The following is an 18213-nucleotide window of genomic DNA, read 5'->3' on the forward strand; positions in this document are numbered from 1 at the left end:
ACCTTACCTATTGGGAAGCAAGTCCCACACCAGGTTTCACATTTGCCGTTCACATACTCAGACTCTTTCATGAGAGAGGAAGAATAAATGAAAATGTATGCACTTAACCTGCGACAGCAGTATCCATTTCATCCTCGTCCACAGATTCTTGAGCACCGTAGGTGGCCAAAGGAGAATACGGGTAGCAAGTATTGAGATTCAGGCCCAGCATGAAGTTGTGTACTTTGCCTGCACGTCCTTCCCGGGTAGTGAAAAGGGCGCTGTCACCCACCAGAGCCATAAACATCCGCTGAACCCAGCTCTCCTGGTTGCTCTGTTCACGTTCTTTCTCAGCATCAGGGTTTTCTGAGCCTGTAGACCGAGTAGGAGTAGAAAGAACTTCAGCATATGGGGAAAACTCTGGGAAAGTGATTTGAAGGCAACGGTCCAGTATACCTGAAGGAGTGTCTCCACCCCTTCTTCTTGCGGTTCCCTCCCTGTGAGAAGCCAAGTTACAGGGAACCAGGCAGAGGGCCTTCTCGGTAGTGGTGCCCTCCCTGTGGAAGGCCCTCCCACCAGATGGCAAAGAGAGGAACAACTACCAGACTTTTAGAAGACATCTGAAGGCAGCCCTGTTTAGGGAAGCGTTTAATGTTTATTATTTTCTATTGTGAGTCACTCTGAAAAGCCCCTCGGTGCAGCAAAATACAAATACATACCTTAACAAACAAGAAAGCAAGCAAACAATAAAACAAACAAACAAACCCAAAGGGCTTCTAGCAATAAGTACCACTTTTTTTTAAAAAAAGAAGTTTTTATTAAAGATTTTCTTGTGTAACAAATAAAAAAAGAACATATTAATCTGCTTCCATCTTTAAAAAAAGGAAGGAAGGAAGACTCCTTTTCCTCACTTTACTGATATGCCATAAGGAAAAATCTTCCATGACCAGAGTAGATGTGAGAAAATGGAACTGATTTGAATGTGGAAATGTAGAAGGGGAAACTGTCTGGCCAAAAGGGAGATCATATCTGCCCAGCTGAGCTTTTTTGTTACTGATGTAATTGAGAGAGGCACACGCAAATCTCAATATTCCCCTGGAAGGAATAACACACTCAGAGCCATACTGTCCCTGCCCAACATTGTTCAGAAGGGTGGGCTCTCCTTTGACCGTAAAGAGAACTCTCATTCCAGGTTTCATAAATACCCCAGACATTTCTGATGAACCACAGCCTGGTTTGTCAACAAGAACATGTGATTCACAAAGTGACTTCAACTATTTCGACTATTTCAAAAATTAGTTGGAGTCACTGCTGCATCCAAAGTTCTGCAAGACGGAAAGCGAGGAGACCTATTTTGGCTCCACAAGCTCCAGGCATCACACGGCAATGGACTGGCTTAGGAACATGGAGAGCCTTGGTTGGTCAATAGTTACTGCATCCCTGAAACCCCAGGAAATTGGGCAGAGTTCAGGTCTCCTCCACAGAAGAACAGCTCCATCAGCAGTACAGTGGTATCTTGGTTCTCAAACACCTTGGTACTCAACCAACTTGGAACCCAAACACTGCAAACCCGGAAGTGTTCCAGTTTGCGAGCTTTTTCGGAAGCCAAACATGCTCCATTTTGAGTGGTACGCTTCTGAATTGATTGCCACACTTCCGTTTTGAGTGCCACATTTCCATTTTGAGTGTTACGCTGAGGTCTGTCTGTTTTTGCTATTTATTTTGCGTTTTTGCGGCTCTTTTTCTTTTGTTTTTGTGGCTGTGTGGAACCCAGTTCAGCTACTGATTGACTAACTGTGTGACTGCAATACATTGTTTATTGCTTTCATTATATGGATCGGAACAATGGTCTCGTTAGATAGTAAAATTCATATTAAATTGATGTTTCAGAGGTTGTTTTTACAAGTCCGGAACGGATTAATCCGTTTTGCATTACTTTCTGTGGGAAAGCGCGCCTTGGTTCTGGAACGCTTTGGTTCTGGAATGGACTTCCGGAACGGATTGCCGTATTTTTCGCCCTATAGGATGCACTTTTCCCCCTCCAAAAATGAAGGGGAAATGTATGTGCGTCCTATGGGGCGAATGCAGGCTTTCGCTGAAGCCTGGAGAGCGAGAGGGGTCGGTGTGCACCGACCCCTCTCGCTCTCCAGGCTTCAGGAAGCTTTCAGCAAGCCTTGGGAGCCCGCGGGAGTTCCCGTCGGGCTCCTTATGCTTGCGGATAGCAGCCTGCATCTCGAAGCCTGGGGCACGCTGCACTCCGGGCTTCGGTTCCCCAACCTGGTTTGGAGGCTGGCGGCGGGGAGAAGCAGCGCGCCTTCCCGCTGTTCCCTGACCTGGTTTGGGCTTCAGGCAGATATCCGCAAGCAGTGGGAGCCCGGCGGGAAGTCGCGACGGTCTCCCAAGGCTTGCGGAGAGCTACCTGTTCTGTGGGCTGCGGTCGGGGGAAGCTTGGGCTTCCCCCACCCCAGCCCTGCGCCTGGGGGGGGAAAATAATTTCTTTTCTTTATTTCCTCCCTCCAAAACTAGGTGCGTCCTATGGGCCGGTGCGTCCTATAGGGCGAAAAATACGGTAAGTTTGAGAACCAAGGTGCCACTGTGCTCTGCTACCAAAAAAGGTCTCACATTTCATCTTAACACACACACACCACCCAACCACCTCCACCTTACCTAACTTTATGAAGCACCAGGAAACGGTTCATCAAAAAGCCAACTATTCCTTTCTTGGGTCCTAAATACTACCTGAATTTTCTCCTTTTCATTATGTCTTGCTTTATTGGGACACACCAATAAAAATAGTTGTATGAAGTGTCACGTCTGGTGACTTTTCTTACCTTTTGGTCCCTGTGACTCATCATCGCTGTCTGAATCGTTGCTCACTAGGTGCCGCATCCTGATATTTTCTGTGGAAATAAACAAAGGAAGATTTTGGTACCTTAAATGGCTGGGTTGGTAAAATGGCAATCAAAGGAGCTGCACAAGTTCTTGGAAGGAGAGAGTAACGCTGGAATAAAACTATAAACGATCTGAAGCTAACTTTATGAAAAAAGGATTTTCCACATCCATAAAACCAGCAGATCACCAAGCTAAAGGACACTTGGAGATCTCTAGGGTTAAAACTACAATACAGAGCACTGTCTTTTGAAGGAAGTTAAACAAGAGATTAATATGTTTCAAAACTACTTTTTTTCCCCTGACCAACTGACGAGGCCTCCGTTTTTCTTCCCACACTACCAAATTCAAAACATATAAGCAGAGAAGAACACAAATTTAAACTTGAGCAGAGAAACACGGCTAACTTGCATTATATGACAGTTGCCAGCCTAATGCACAACATTTTGACTTTCCAGACTAATACAAATACAACATGGTGGTTTAGGATTTCCTTGCTTTGCATGCTTCCAGGGTGAGGGGGGCATTTAGTTACCCTCCCCTTTACTCAAAAGGCTGCATAGTTGACAACAAGGAAATTGGAATATCAAGGAGACAAGCACTTCTTGAAGCATATGCTGCCAAAATATCATACTATGAGCCATAAAAAGAGCTCTTACAAAGTGCTAGTAGGCAAAGACTTCCCTCTCAACCTCTTCTTGACTTCACCCTATTGCTGAACTCTTCAAACCTGCCTCTCAGAACCACATCAAGGTCGAGTTTCTACATTACCTTGGTGTTGTGGTTCCTGCCACAAAACCACTGCCCCATGTCTGGCTCCCACATTACCCTCTGTAACAAATAAAAGCATCTTCACATGTGAGTAGGCCGCGTCCTATCAGTCCTTCTCCCTTCCATGGGGGTTGCTGATAGGAGAAGCAACCTACACAATGTGAACCACGAAACAAGAAATGTCTGTATCTCACCTTGGTAACAGAGAAGCTAGCCATGGAAAGCAACCACCTTGCTGAGGTAACAAAAGGACCAAGCTCAAAAAGCATCAGCAGAGGGAAGTGCTTCCTAAACTCTGCTTCTGGTTTGGGTCTTTCCCTTTGATAAAGATGAAATAGTGTATTTATACTGGCATCTGATAACTTGGATATTAAGCCAGGTTAAAAGACATTAAGCCAGGGTTTCTCATTTTGTATGCAACTGGAAACTGTGGTTTAAAACAAACCAGACTGGAGGAATTAAAGAGGGGAGGAGTTAAGTAAGGCATGTGTGGCCCTGACTCTCATTCCCAGCTCCAAAAACATTCATTCTGAAACCAAGAACGAATGTCTGAAACAGATCGTTGCTTTTTACTGACCCTGGAAAAATCTCAGCTTGTCTCAGAAACTCTTCCTACATTATCTCAAAAGATCCTTATGAAACAGTCTCAGACTCGCTAGGCTTAAAATTAAATGGTTCTTTTAACTGACAAAAGAATGTTTAACTCAATTAGATCTGCACCAAAAAAAGCCCAGGTAGGTTCCTTACAAGTATATTTGATTACAATGACTTTTATGAGAGTCACACCCTCATGCAATTTACATCTGTGTAGATCAGCATCAATTACAGATTTACATATTTTCATGTAATCTTCCCAGCTTCACAGTTACTCACACTACTCAAGCCATTCTAAAAGCTAATACCTAAAGAAAAAGCAACAGACATTTAAGGGAGATGACAGAGTTACAAACTTGGAAGATCAGGGGAATGTTATGGATTTAGTGAATATTGATTTCAGTATGGCTTCTGACAAAGTCCCCCATGATATTATGGCAGAGAAGTTAGTAAAATGTGGGCTGAATGAGGTAACGTGAGGTGGATTTGTAGCTGGTTGATTGACCAAACCAAAAGAGTGCTCATGAATGGTCCCAGGTCATCCTGGAAAAAAGTGACAAATTGGTTCCTCCCTTAAAGAGAGACCTGGAAACCGACACCCTGTGTTGTGGGTGGGTACAATTGGTCAGCCACAACACCCGAATGGTAGGTCCCTCATAGCTGGGTGCAATCTGGCCAATGGGACGCAGTCCAAACGGTTCAAGGGACCTATTTATGCCCATGCACATGACCCAGAGCTTCCTCTTTCGGCGTGTGCATTCGGAACACCCACCCACCTCTCCCTACTTTTAGGGCTTTGCACTTGACCTTGCTATGCCGTCGCGTGTCGTCTGTTGTTGGGACACGGGCATGGCAGGAATTTCGCCCACTTGGCTGATTGGCTGTTGCCATTTGGGTTTCACCTGCCGCGTAGCAAATCGTCACAACTTGTAAGTTTGCAGATAGGCTTTGGCTCAGGTGATAGGGATGGGAGAACGCTCTTGACGTCTCTATGTGAAGGGTATTCCGTTAAAGGAAACCAGGGACTTGATGGTTTGGTCAACCCCTGAGAGGGGGTTGTGCCCATGCCTGAGTCCAGGGGGACATTTGGGTGGCGGAGTTAGTCTGTTCCCGGCTTTCTGCTTATCCAGGTGTTCACCCTTGGCTGACCTATGCTGGAACCCTGGGTCAGCGCTACCTGCATGGCAGGGAGCTAGTCGAATCAAAGCCTATGCAACCAGTCACTTTCTGTAATCAATAAAGTTGTGGCCTAAATTCTGCCAAAAAACCAAAACCAAAATTTGAGTCACGTGTGAATTTATTTAGGGGGGAGGTTTCTGGGTCTGAACACGCAAATGGGGTGCTGTCCTGGGCCTATTGTTTAATGTCTTTGTAAATTTATTTTTGTAACATCACCTAGTTCTTCTTCCATTGTAGGCCCTTTATTTTGAGAATTAGAAACTCCAAGGACTCTGTTGAATAATATAGCAAATGCACTTCCCCAGACACCTGAAAAAAATGAAATATAACAATGTTGTTGTTGTAATAATAGTAATAATAATAATAATGATAATAATAATAATAATAATAATAATAATAATAATAATATATTTATACCCCGCCCATCTGGCTGGGTTTCCCCAGCCACTCTGGGCGGCTTTCAACAGAATATTAAAATACAATAATCTATTAATCATTAAAAGCTTCCCTAAACAGGGCTGCCTTCAGATATCTTCTAAAAGTCTGGTAGTTCTTCCTCTCTTTGACACCTGGTGGGAGGGCCTTCCACAGGGCGGTGCCACTACAGAGAAGGCCCTAAACTGCCTGGTTCCCTGCAACTTGGCTTCTCGCAGCGAGAGAAGCGCCAGAAGGCCCTTGGCGCTGGACCTCAGTGTCCGGGCTGAACAATGGGGGTGGAGACGCTCCTTCAGGTATACTGGGCCGAGGCCATTTAGGGCTTCAAAGGTCAGCACCAACACTTTGAATTGTGCTCAGAAACGTACTTGGATTCAGTGAAGATCCTTTAGGACTGGTGTTATATAGTCCCGGCGACCACTTCCAGTCACCAGTCTAGCTGCCACATTCTGGATTAGCTGTAGTTTCCGGGTCACCTTCAAAGCACATTGCAGCAATCCAAGCAAAAGATAACCAGAGCATACACCACTCTGGCGAGACATTCTGTGGGCAGTCAGGGTCTCAGCCTGTGTACCAGACGGAGCTGGTAGACAGCTGCCCTGGACACAGAATTGACCTGCACCTCCATGGACAGCTGTCAGTCCAAAATGACTCCCAGGCTGCACACCTGGTCCTTCAGGGGCATAGTTGCCCCATTCAGGACCTGGGAGTCCCCCACACCCGCCCACCCCCTGTCCCCCCAAAACAATACTTCTGTCATGTCAGAATTTAACCTCAATCTGTTAGCTGCCATCATAATAACCACCACCTGCCCGCCTCCTGCCCCCCCCTCCTGTTGTTGTTGTTGTTGTTAAGATATTAGTAGATGCTTAGGTATTGTTCACTTTCTGGCAATGCTCACATATCCACTCAATTACTTACCCATTAAGAAATGCAAAGGGTTTTCTTTATATTTATCCACTACCGTTCCCATAAAAAATTTGCTGCCGAACAAATTAGGAGTCATAAAGGTACCATATTTAGCCATCCCGATTTCATAGGGACTGAATTCCACCCAATCTGTAAAGAAAAATATAAAAAGGGCACTGGTTAACACACAGCAACAGAAGAAGAAGAAGAAGAAGAAGAAGAAGAAGAAGAAGAAGAAGAAGAGGAGAAGAAGAAGAAGAAGAAGAAGAAGAAGAAGAAGAAGAAGAAGAAGAAGAAGAAGAAGAGCTTTAATACAGCACAGGAACAGAAGAGGTGTGCAAAAGATTCTCAACGCTCAACAAAATCTTGACTTCCATCTGCTGTCTTTCCTTGCCAAACTGCATATATGCCAACAACTACTAGCCCATGTGGTAAAGTGAAAAAAAGAGGGGGGAGGTAAAAGCCCCCTGGACGGTTAAGTCAAAGGTGACTATCGCTTCAGGCCGAGGGAGCCGGCATTTGTCCACAGACAGCTTTCTGGGTCATGTGGCCAGCAGGACTAAACCATTTCTGGCGCAAGGGGACACCATGACTGAAGCCACAGCGCACGGAAGCGCTGTTTACCTTCCCGCCGCAGTGGTACCTATTTATCTACTTGCACTGGCATGCTTTCGAACTACATGCCACCCTCTATATTCAGCCAGATTCTTGCTTGCACTATGGCAAGCAGACACTGCTATTTTCCTCAGCTCATTTTGTACCTCCCTACATCTCCCTTTTCATCTTTTTCTGCGTTCTTCCAGGAACTTTACTGTGTTATTATGGTATGCCCTTCAGCAAATTATACATGACACCTACACAGAGTGACAGTGAAATTGGGGCGGGAGGGGAGATATTTACAGATTAATAGGTGAAAATAGGTCTGTGAACAAGTCCCCACAAAACCCATTGCTGCAACAGGTGCCACGGTAGACTCTGTTTTGTTCCAGCCTATACAGTTCATGTGTTTCCATTTTAAACTCTGAAATTTCACAACAGCTTTCCAGAAATAGGTCTAAATTATGTCTGAGTCATCATAATTACGAGCAGTCGTAGGTGCGATCAGCGCAAACTTGGAATAAAAATATTATGGATAATGGGAACTCAACCAAAATTGTGAAAACTCTTCTCAGCTGGCGAATACCTTTATCCATTGCTTTTCTAAGCAACGTTCTTTTAAACAGAATAGTAAAATTACCAAGAAGGAATGCAAGATTAATCCTAAGAATTCACAAATCAGCTCATGAAAGGAGAACTAATTATTTCTCTTCCAAACACACCTTTTAGTCTAAGTGGGACAGAGAGGATTATTTAAGTTTAGGGGAAGGGAACCTTCTTGATGGGCAACTTTGGGAGACGCATGCCAGGATTTGGCAGGGACAGTGGCAAAAAAATGAGAGGGGCCAGAAGGCAAAAGTAGCCAATGTCACAGACGTGCTTAAATCAGATATGCCAAATGACACATGCAGAAGCAAATAATCAAGTTGAAGGGGTTTAAATAAGGCTGTTTTGATCCTTCTATCTGCCCAATATTCAGGTACACATATATATATAATGATGTGATTTGACTACCTGCAAACATCAGTTCTGATACATCAGGTTTAACGTGGAGGCATGTAAAGAGTGGCAAAGCAGACTGCGCTTTGTTGATTTTCTCTTTCATATCAGACAAAGTGTTGTTCATTCTCTAGAGGGAAAAAAGAGAGCAGAAATAATTTAAAGAATAGAGTTAGCAATCCAGCCAATATCTAGTCGCTTTTGTGAAATCGTTCAAGAAGGCAAAAAACAACAGAACTACTCACAGAAAACTAATAATAATAATAATAATTTATTATTTATACCCCATCCTCTTAAGTTAGATTAGTGCAATGCATTGTACGTCGAGCTGCCTCTGAAGATGATTTGGAAACTTCAGCCATTGCAGAATTCAGCGACCAGGTTGCTAAGCATATAACGTCAATCCTGGCTCAATTACACTGTCTGCCAATTAGTTTCCGAGCCCAACTCAAAGTGGTGGTTTAAGACCTATAAAATCTTTAATGGCTCAGGACTGCAATACCTCAAAAACCGCCCCATCCCATATGAACCAATAGGGACACTGTAGTCATCATCTAAGTCCCTTCTTTGTGTGCCTTCTCCACAAAAGTTCTGGATGGTGGCGCCACAAGAATGGGCCTTTTCTGTGGTGGCTCCCTGCTTGTCCCAAGAGGCCCACCTTGCACCTTCATTACATAGTGCCATGCAAAAAATTCCTCTTCCCCCAGGCAAACGATAGTGCCTTCTACACTTGGGTAGAGATTGTTTTTGTTTGTTACTGTGGTATGATTTTTTCTGTTTTTAGATTGCAAACCACCCTGTGATCTTCAGATGAAGAGCGCTACAGAGATTTGATTAATAATAAGCCAAGCAAGCCCACCCTATTCTCAAAAGCCTTGCCCAGAATCAATTATTGAACAATATACAAAGATTAAAGCAGTAATAAAACTACAAAACAGCATATGTGCAATTCAGTCCAACAGGAAATAGATACTTTCAATTGGCTTTTTAATTAACTATTGTGCTGATTAATTGCTAGTGCTCATTTTAATTAACGTTTTAATTAATTAAAACAACAAGACAGTAATTAAAACAGGAATGGAGAACCTGTGGACCTCCAGATGTTACTGGATTAAGAATGATGGCAACTAAAACCAGTGGCTACTTGAGAATGATGGAAATTGGAGCTGAACGTCATCTAGAAGGCCACAGGTATCCTATATCTGCATTAAATAATAATTTATAATAATAATTTATTATTTATACCCCACCCATCTGGCTGAGTTTCCCCAGCCACTATGGGCGGCTTCCAATCAAGTGTTAAAAACAATACAGCATTAAATATTAAAAACTTCCCTAAATAGGGCTGCCTTCAGATGTCTTTTAAAAAGAAGATAGCTGCTTATTTCCTTCACATCTGAAGGGTGGGCGTTCCACGGGGCAGGCGCCACTACCGAGAAGGCCCTCTGTCTGGTTCCCTGTAACCTCACTTCTCGCAATGAGGGAACCGCCAGAAGACCCTTGGTGCTGGACCTCAGTGTCAGGGCTGAACAATGGGGGTGGAGATGCTACTTCAGGTATACAGGACCGAGGCCATTTAGGGCTTTAAAGGTCAGCACCAACACTCTGAATTGTGCTTGGAAATGCAGATCTCTCAGGACCAGTGTTATGTGGTCCCGGCGGCCACTCCCAGTCACCAGTCTAGCTGCCGCATTCTGGATTAATTGCAGTTTCTGGGTCACCTTCAAAGGTAGCCCCACGTAGAGCGCATTAAAGCACCAATTATACACCAGATCATCATAAAACATTCCATAAACAAAACTTCAAGACCAAGGTAAATTTTAAAATATTTCAGCAGTGTCAAAGAGTGAAAATATTTTGCACAAAGCAGACTTGAGCTGTTGGGACACCTTTTTCCATCTCCACATAAATGTTTGCATCATAAACAAATGTTGTTTTAGAACTGCAGCAGAATAGAATTTTATGACATACTTGTGGGCTTGAGCAGCAGACACTGCCTCAATGGACATTGAAGTTACACAAATTGTTCATCAACTGTAACATTATTATATGGCATAAAACACTGGGAGAGTCTCGATAAATAAATATGTGGACTTTGTGAATTCTTTTGAAGGTTTGAGAGAGAAATAAGCTCATAATACAAAACTTGACATCACACATACCAAACCACAGATAGATATACTGATTTGCAAAGCAAAAAGTAAATTGATCGGCCCAAAAGATTTTTGACCGTGCTACAGTAAAACCTGCGCCTGCCTCCAAGTTTTATTTGCAAACTTACATTTTGGATGAGAGTTTCTCCAATCAACATTCCAAAGATATCTGTAAATGTAACTGGCTGCCCAGACCTCTTCTTTTTCCATAATGCTTCAATATATCGCTTTACTTTCTGAGGAGTGAGCAGTTTTAATGGGTTGTGACTGACACAATTCTTCAGCTCCTCATTTATTTCCTTTGGTCCTTTTACTGGGAAATCTGGGTGAGAGTACAAGGTTGACATATACCTGCAAATGGCCACAACCAAGTTTAGAGTTACTGTGCAGAACATCTAAAATCATTTCCAGCAGCAGCTGAAGATGTTTCAGTACCAAGGTAAAAATAATGATCCCTTAACTCCACCCTCTGGATGATTTAAGATGGCAAGAGAAACAATATACTGTAAAATACATGAATCAGGAGCAAACTTATTGGGGGGGGGGGGTTCAGTTTCATCTGAAGATGCAATTACAGTGGTGCCCCGCAAGACAAATGCCTCGCAAGACGGAAAACCCGCTAGACGAAAGGGTTTTCCGTTTTGGAGGTGCTTCGCAAAACAAATTTCCTATGGGCTTGCTTCGCAAGATGAAAATGTATTGCAAGTTCCTGCGGGGGTTTTTTTCCTCCCCCCCCCCCTTTTTCTAAGCCACTAAGCCGCTTATCTGCTTATCCGCTAAGCCGATAAGCCGCTAAAAGCTGCTAAAAGCCACTAATAGCTCTAATAGCGCTAATCCGCTAAGCTGTCAATGGGCTTGCTTCGCAAGACGAAAAAACCGCTAGACGAAGAGACACGCGGAACGGATTAATTTCGTCTTGCGAGGCACCACTGTACAAAATTTCCTACATTGCAATATTTCATTCATGTAGGGACGCCGCTGGTGTTGTGGCATAAACCACTGAACCTCTTGGGCTTGCCGATCAGAAGGTCGGCAGTTTGAATCCATGCAAAGGGGGGAGCTCCCGTTGCTCTGTCCCAGCTCCTGCCAACCTAGCAGTTTGAAAGCACACCAGGGCAAGTAGAAAAATAGGTACCACTGCAGTGGGAAAGTAAATGGCGTTTCCATGCACTCTGGCACTCATTGTGACTCCCTCATGCACCAGTAGCAGTTTAGTCCTGCTGGTCACATGACTTGGAAAGCTGTCTGTGGGCAAACACTGGCTCCATTGGCCTGAAAAGCAAGATGACCGCCGCAACCCCATAGTCACCTTTAATTGGACTTAATCATCCAGGGGTCCCTTTTTTCAATTTCATTCATTCAGAAAGCATTTTAAAATCACAGAATCAAAGCACCAGAAGAGTCTAGAGCAGTGAGGGCCAAACGTGGCCCTCCAGCTGTTTTTGGACTACAACTCCCATCATCCCTAGCTAACAGGACGAGTGGTCACCAATGATGGGAACTGTAGTCCCAAAACAGCTGGAGGGCCACGTTTGGCCATCACTGGCCTAGAGGCACAAGCCAGATGATCCATCAACTATTAACTGAAAAGGGATTTGCTTCTGCATTGGTTTCCATTCCTGCAACCTGGTTAACAGGATCAGCAGATAAGGAACTCAGGATGTTCCTATTCAAAACCATTTCAACTTTTCATGCATTGACCTACATCTAGAAATAATGAGATTTGAAGGAAGTTATTATTATATGAGAAAGTTGAGATGAGGACAGTTCGGTGGGGAAGCATACCATGTGGATCCAGATAAGCCAGCGATATATGTTGCACAGTCCAGAATTCCAGATTCATACAGTGCTTTCATCACCCCAGCAAACCCCACTGTGGCACGGAATCCACCACCAGATCCCAATATTGCAATCACCGGTACCTGGATAAGCATACAATAAAGACGGATTGTTAAATATTCACTGTGTGTGGCTTAGTTTATCCGTCTACTGAATTCTTTTTTTTAATGAATTTTTATTGGAAATTTTATTTACAACATAACACTGAAATATTATGTCTTACTCCCGTTGCTCAGTCCCTGCTCCTGCCAACCTAGCAGTTCGAAAGCATGTCAAAGTGCAAGTAGATAAATAGGTACCGCTCCGGCGGGAAGGCAAATGGTGTTTCTGTGCGCTGCTCTGGTTCACCAGAAGCGGCTTAGTCATGCTGGCCACATGACCCGGAAGCTGTACGCCAGCTCCCTCTGCCAATAAAGCGAGATGAGCGCCGCAACCCCTGAGTTGGTCATGACTGGACCTAAAGGTCAGGGTTCCCTTTACCTTTACCTTAGAATTAAAACAAGCTGCCAATATTATTCGACTGGTACACCTCTGGCAACAGTTTTGCTTCTGACTTAGCTGAACAATCTGATCCTATTTAGATACTGGTTTCTCCTCAACTCCCACAGTCATTCTGCCCTTTTTGGTGGTCCACAGTCACTTTTTCAGGTTTATACAAAAGAATCTGATGCTACATGAGATATCATACCATCTAAACTAAGATTCCCACTCTCCTAAGTCTAAAGAAAAAATAAAAATGACAGGGGTAGGGAGAGAGAGACTGGTCTAATTGTTTAAAATTAAGATTAAAATAAAGTCCCAAACATGCGACAACTTCCAGAAAACAAATCCTAGCATCCAGATTTTGCCAGCAGAGGCTAGAAAATGAGTGTGTTAAACTTTGAAACAAGAAACTGCAGGACTATAGATAGCAGGAACAGAGAATAAATCTCAAAGTCAAGCATTAACAACTGAGTAAATATGCTCAGCACCAGATATGCTGCTGGTATTTTAACAGTCTGGACTACAGACACACCTGTTCAGTAACTTCCTTGCGGGACTTTGTTGTTTTATGAGTATTTGCATTTTAAAAACTCACTACTGAGTTTCTGACAGCAACAGCCATCTTAGCTACTGATATGAGCCTTCGAAACTTACATCACGGGTAGAGGTGAGGTCTGTCCCCAGAAAATTGTTCAGATGGTGCATTACTTTAGTTTTCCGCTGCTCTCGGAACGCCTTTTCCTCATCACACAGTGCCATGCTGAAACGGAGGTCTGTTGATGAGCTGCCGGGCATAAAACAGAGAAGTTTTACAGCATGAAATTATATGAAAATGATGTACCGATGATATTTAATACCAGGCATCAGCAAACTCCAGTCCTCCATATGTTTGGGACTACAATTCCCATCATCCCTGACCACTGGTCCTGTTAGCTAGGGATGATGGGAATTGTAGTCCCAAACATCTGGAGGGCTGGAGTTTGCCTATGCCTGTTTAACACCAAGTAAAATTGCAAAAAATGTATAAAACAAGTTCAATTTTTTTTTTATCATATGCGGTGGACATGTATACAAGTAAAGGTTTTCTGGGAAATGATATATAATGAATTAAAGAAAATGTTTAAGAATACATTTCTTAAGAAACCAGAAGCCCTTTTGTGAGGTATAATAGGTGAAGAGTTACCAAAAGAGGATAAAATACTTTTTATGTATGCAACAACAGCAGTGAGAATGCTACTAGCCCAGAGAAGGAAAGAAAGAGAAGTACAGTGGTGCCCCGCCAGATGAACGCCTCGGAAGACGAAAAACTCGCTAGACGAAGGAGTTTTTCGTTTTCTTAGCCGCTTCGCAAGACGCATCTCCCTATGGGCTTGCTTCGCATACGAAGCTTGCCCCGCAAGCTCCGGGGACAGCGGGGAAGGCGTGCGCGCCTTCCCCTCTGTCCCCGGACCCCTTTTGAACCAAGGGGCGGCAACGGGGAGAAGCGATTCTCCCCGCTGCCCCTTCCCTTGCTTTAAAACAGGTCCGGGGACAGAGGGGAAGGCGTGTGGCGCTTCCCCTCTGTCCCCGAACGGTCTCCATAGGAACGCATTGATTGATTTTCAATGCATTCCTATGGGAAACCGTGCTTCGCAAGACGAAAAACTCGCAAGAAGAAAAAACTTGCGGAACGAATTAATTTCGTCTTGCGAGGCACCACTGTACCAATAAAAGAAGAATAGCAGATGAAACTGATGGAATACACAGAGTTGGCAAAACTGGCGGGGAAGATCAGAAACCAGGAAGATCAAGGTTTTTTTAAAGATCGGAGTAAATTCTTAATTTATTTTTTTAAAAAACACTGTAAACAGTGAACATCATTGGCAGGGTTGTAATGACACTTGTAATGTGGAACAGACATGTTGTTGCATACATAAAATGATAACTAATGGCAATTATATGTCAGTGCTATTGTAAATTTTTATATGGGAGTGGCTGATAGTTGCTGATACTCTACTCTGCGACCACCAAGAGACTTCATTTAGACTTTATTTTCTCAACACAAAGACAGTTCACCATCTTTAATCCTATTAAAATCAATGGGCCAAGCATATTTAACTGTGTTTAATTGTTCCCTCTGTGTTTTAGAAGAAGAAAAAACAGCAACCGCCATGAAAACTGGACATTTGCCCTTTAATCTTGAACTGTACGTTAGATGTCATATTTTGTGTTCTGCAGAAAGGCTATATAGTCCAGCAGATTTCCAGGCTTTCTAGTTTTATGTACCCAAAATTGGCAACATTTTTAGAATATTGCAAATATTGCTTAGACTCTAGTATGGTACATTTGAATCCCATCAGTTTAAATAAGTGGGATAATTAAATACCTCCTCTGAAGATTAATGGGGCTTGCTGGATAATACAAACTTCCTACCTGATATTTTCAATGCTAAGTTATTCTAACAGTTAGCTCTACACAGTTAATTTTACAGCTTCACACTTAAATTTACAAAACATAGCAAAGCAACAACAACCAAAACCTACTCTCAAAACCACACTGCTTCTGAAATCTCTAAATTTCTGTTTTTATTGTATCAAGATGACTTACCAAACTTCAAGAGATACCTCCAAAGTAACAGTAATGACCTAAACAAGGCAAGTTACAATAGGATTAGATTCTTGTGGGGAAAGATCATGGTCTTTCTTTGCAGTTAAATGATAACAACAAAAAAATGTACCGTAGTTTACTCAACAATGCAATTAATTAAGCTATGGAATGACAGAAACTTTTAGAAAGTACAGAACTTAAGAGGGCTACTAAATAAGATTAAAAATAAAACCCTCATAGGATCAGACCCAAAGGTCCATCCTGTTTCTCACAGTGGCTAGACAGAGAATTCCAGCAAGTTTAAAGAAACAGACCAAAGCTTGTAGGTTACTTCACCCCCATCGTTCAGCCTGGTCCAGCTCCGAGAGCCTTCTGGTGGTTCCCTCACTGTGAGAAGTGAGGTTACAGGGAACCAGGCAGAAGGCCTTCTCGGTGGTGGCGCCTGCCCTGTGGAACGCCCTCCCATCAGATGCCAAGGAAATAAACAACTATCCGACTTTTAGAAGGCATCTGAAGGCAGCCCTGTTTAGGGAAGTTTTTAAGGTTTGATGTTTTGTCATGTTATTAGTATCTGATGTTTTGATGTTTTGTCATGTTATTAGTATTAGTATAAACCCCGGCAGATGAGAGGGGTATAAAGAATAAATTATTATTATTATTATTATTATTATTATTATTATTATTATTATTACGACAATGCAGGAGTGGCCAGAGAAAAGAGGTGGCAGTGCATGTCATGCTGAACTCCCTAATGCTCTTCATCTTTCCTGCCCTAGTGGCTTTGTGCGGCTGAACTTTCCTGTCACCTGTTCCTGAAACCATCACCTGGTGTAGTGGCCTTCCAACTTTCAGGACAGTGCTTTAATCCTAAGCTGCTGCAAAATACCCCCTTTAACTTCTACAATTCACCTTACTTTCACTATACAGTGGTACCTTGGTTCTCAAACTTAATCCGTTCCGGAAGTCCGTTCCAAAACCAAAGTGTTCCAAAACCAAGGTGCGCTTTCTCATAGAAGTAATGCAAAATGGATTAATCCATTCCAGACTTTTAAAAACAAACCCTAAAACAGCAATTTAACATTAATTTTACTATCTAACATTGATCCATAAAATGAAAGCAATAAACAGTGTACTGCAGTCACACAATCAATCCACCAGTAGCTGAACTGGGTTCCACACAGTCGCAAAAACAAAACAAAAACAGCCGCAAAAACAGAAACGCAAAACAAACCGCAAAAACAGACAGACCTCAGCGTAACACTCAAAACGGAAGTGTGGCACTCAAAATGGAGCACATTTGGCTCCTGAAAAAAGTTTGCAAACCGGAACACTTACTTCTGGGTTTGCAGTGTTTGGGTTGCAAGTTGTTTGAGTACCAAGGCGTTTGAGAACCAAGACACCACTGTATCCATAGTAAATAGTAACTGAATGTTTTTTCTTTGTTTTTAGTTTTTATCTGTTTTAATTATCAATTTTGTTTTTTATCCACTTAATATTCTATTTTCTGACTGCTGGTCTATGACTGTAATAAACTGATTGATTGATTGATACTGTAAATACAGCACCACCTTCTCTGCTCTTGTTGGGCCATTTGCTTGTTTGGTGCCTTTAAACAAGACACCCCCAAGGCAGTTTACAGAAGAAAAGGTTGACTTCTTCCACCTCGGGCAGCCAAGTGTCTTGGACCGACTCCATCCACAGCCCTCTTCCCTTTGTGGATAATCTTCCCCAGCTCCATCTGCTCCCAACTCCTTAAAAATATTTAGCACTAAGGAGACATAATTAGAGGCAAACCACAAACGAAAACCCAGCCGACAGCTCCTCCCTTCCTGTGTGCTTAACCTAGATTCCCCTCCAGCTCTCTTTGCCAAGTTGTGAGCCAAATAAGCAGCCTGGCTCCAGGTCAATTGTTTCTCCCTGGGTGGCATGGATAAAGTCTTTTTTCTTCTTCTGGTCTGCCCAGCTCCTGAAAGCACCATATATATTGATGGTGCTGGTCATAAAAATAAATATTGCCCTTCTCTCTTCCACAGACATTTTAGAAGCGTGCCTTCCCCCATATCAACCTTCTCAGTGGTGCTTATTAGGATGGCGGCTAACAGATTGAGGTTGAATCCTGACAAGACAGAAGTACTGTTTTGGGGAAACAGGGGGCGGGCGGGCATGGGGGTCTCCCTGGTCCTGAATGGGGCAATTGTGCCCCTGAAGGACCAGATGCTCAGCCTGGGAGCCATTTTGGACTCACAGCTGTTCAAGGAGGCGCAGGTCAATTCTATGTCCAGAGCAGCTGCCTACCAGCTCCGTCTGATACACCGGCTGAGACCCTACCTGCCCGCAGACTGTCTCGCAGGAGTGGTGCACGCTCTAGTTATCTCCCGCTTGGACTACTACAATGCTTTCTATGTGGGACTACCATTGAAGATGACTTGGAAACTACAACTAATCCAAAATGTGGCAGCCAGACTGTTGACTGGAAGTGGCCGCCGGGACTATATATATAAAGGATCTTCACTGGCTCCCAGTACGTTTCCGACCACAATTCAAAGTGTTGGTGCTGACCTTTAAAGCCGTAAATGGCCTCGGCCCAGTATACCTGAGGGAGCGTCTCCACCCACATCATTCAGCCCGAACACTGAGGTCCTGCTCCGAGGGCCTTCTGGCGGTTCCCTCCCTGCGAGAAGTGAGATTACAGGGAACCAGGCAGAGGGCCTTCTTGGTAGTGGCACCTGCCCTATGGAACACCCTCCCATCAGTTGTCAAAGAAATTTTTAATGACTGAAGTTTTTAATGACTGATGTTT

At 43.4% G+C, this 18213-nt stretch overlaps 1 protein-coding gene and 1 long non-coding RNA gene across 3 annotated transcripts in view; both read right to left on the reverse strand.

Moving 5' to 3' along the window:
- The window catches only part of PLA2G4A (phospholipase A2 group IVA), a 705748-nt gene that overhangs the window by 630052 nt on the left and 57483 nt on the right, over nucleotides 1-18213 (reverse strand). For both annotated transcript variants that reach the window (XR_013840026.1, XM_079981351.1), the window contains exons 6-14: nucleotides 15414-15451; nucleotides 13482-13611; nucleotides 12291-12427; nucleotides 10634-10856; nucleotides 8368-8482; nucleotides 6769-6906; nucleotides 5629-5721; nucleotides 2811-2879; nucleotides 109-351 (exon numbers count right to left, since the gene is read on the reverse strand). Coding sequence is in view for 1 of the 2 variants with exons in the window: in XM_079981351.1 (XP_079837477.1) it covers nucleotides 109-351; nucleotides 2811-2879; nucleotides 5629-5721; nucleotides 6769-6906; nucleotides 8368-8482; nucleotides 10634-10856; nucleotides 12291-12427; nucleotides 13482-13611; nucleotides 15414-15451 (1186 nt within the window). In the remaining variant the exon portion in view is untranslated. The remainder of the gene's footprint in view (nucleotides 1-108; nucleotides 352-2810; nucleotides 2880-5628; nucleotides 5722-6768; nucleotides 6907-8367; nucleotides 8483-10633; nucleotides 10857-12290; nucleotides 12428-13481; nucleotides 13612-15413; nucleotides 15452-18213) is intronic.
- The window catches only part of LOC307218961, a 61623-nt gene that overhangs the window by 12853 nt on the left and 30557 nt on the right, over nucleotides 1-18213 (reverse strand). The gene's annotated exons all lie outside the window — the stretch shown is intronic.

This window comes from Podarcis cretensis (genome assembly GCF_951804945.1).
Source record: "Podarcis cretensis genome assembly, chromosome: 6".
In the NCBI taxonomy this organism is placed as follows: Eukaryota; Metazoa; Chordata; class Lepidosauria; order Squamata; family Lacertidae; genus Podarcis; species Podarcis cretensis.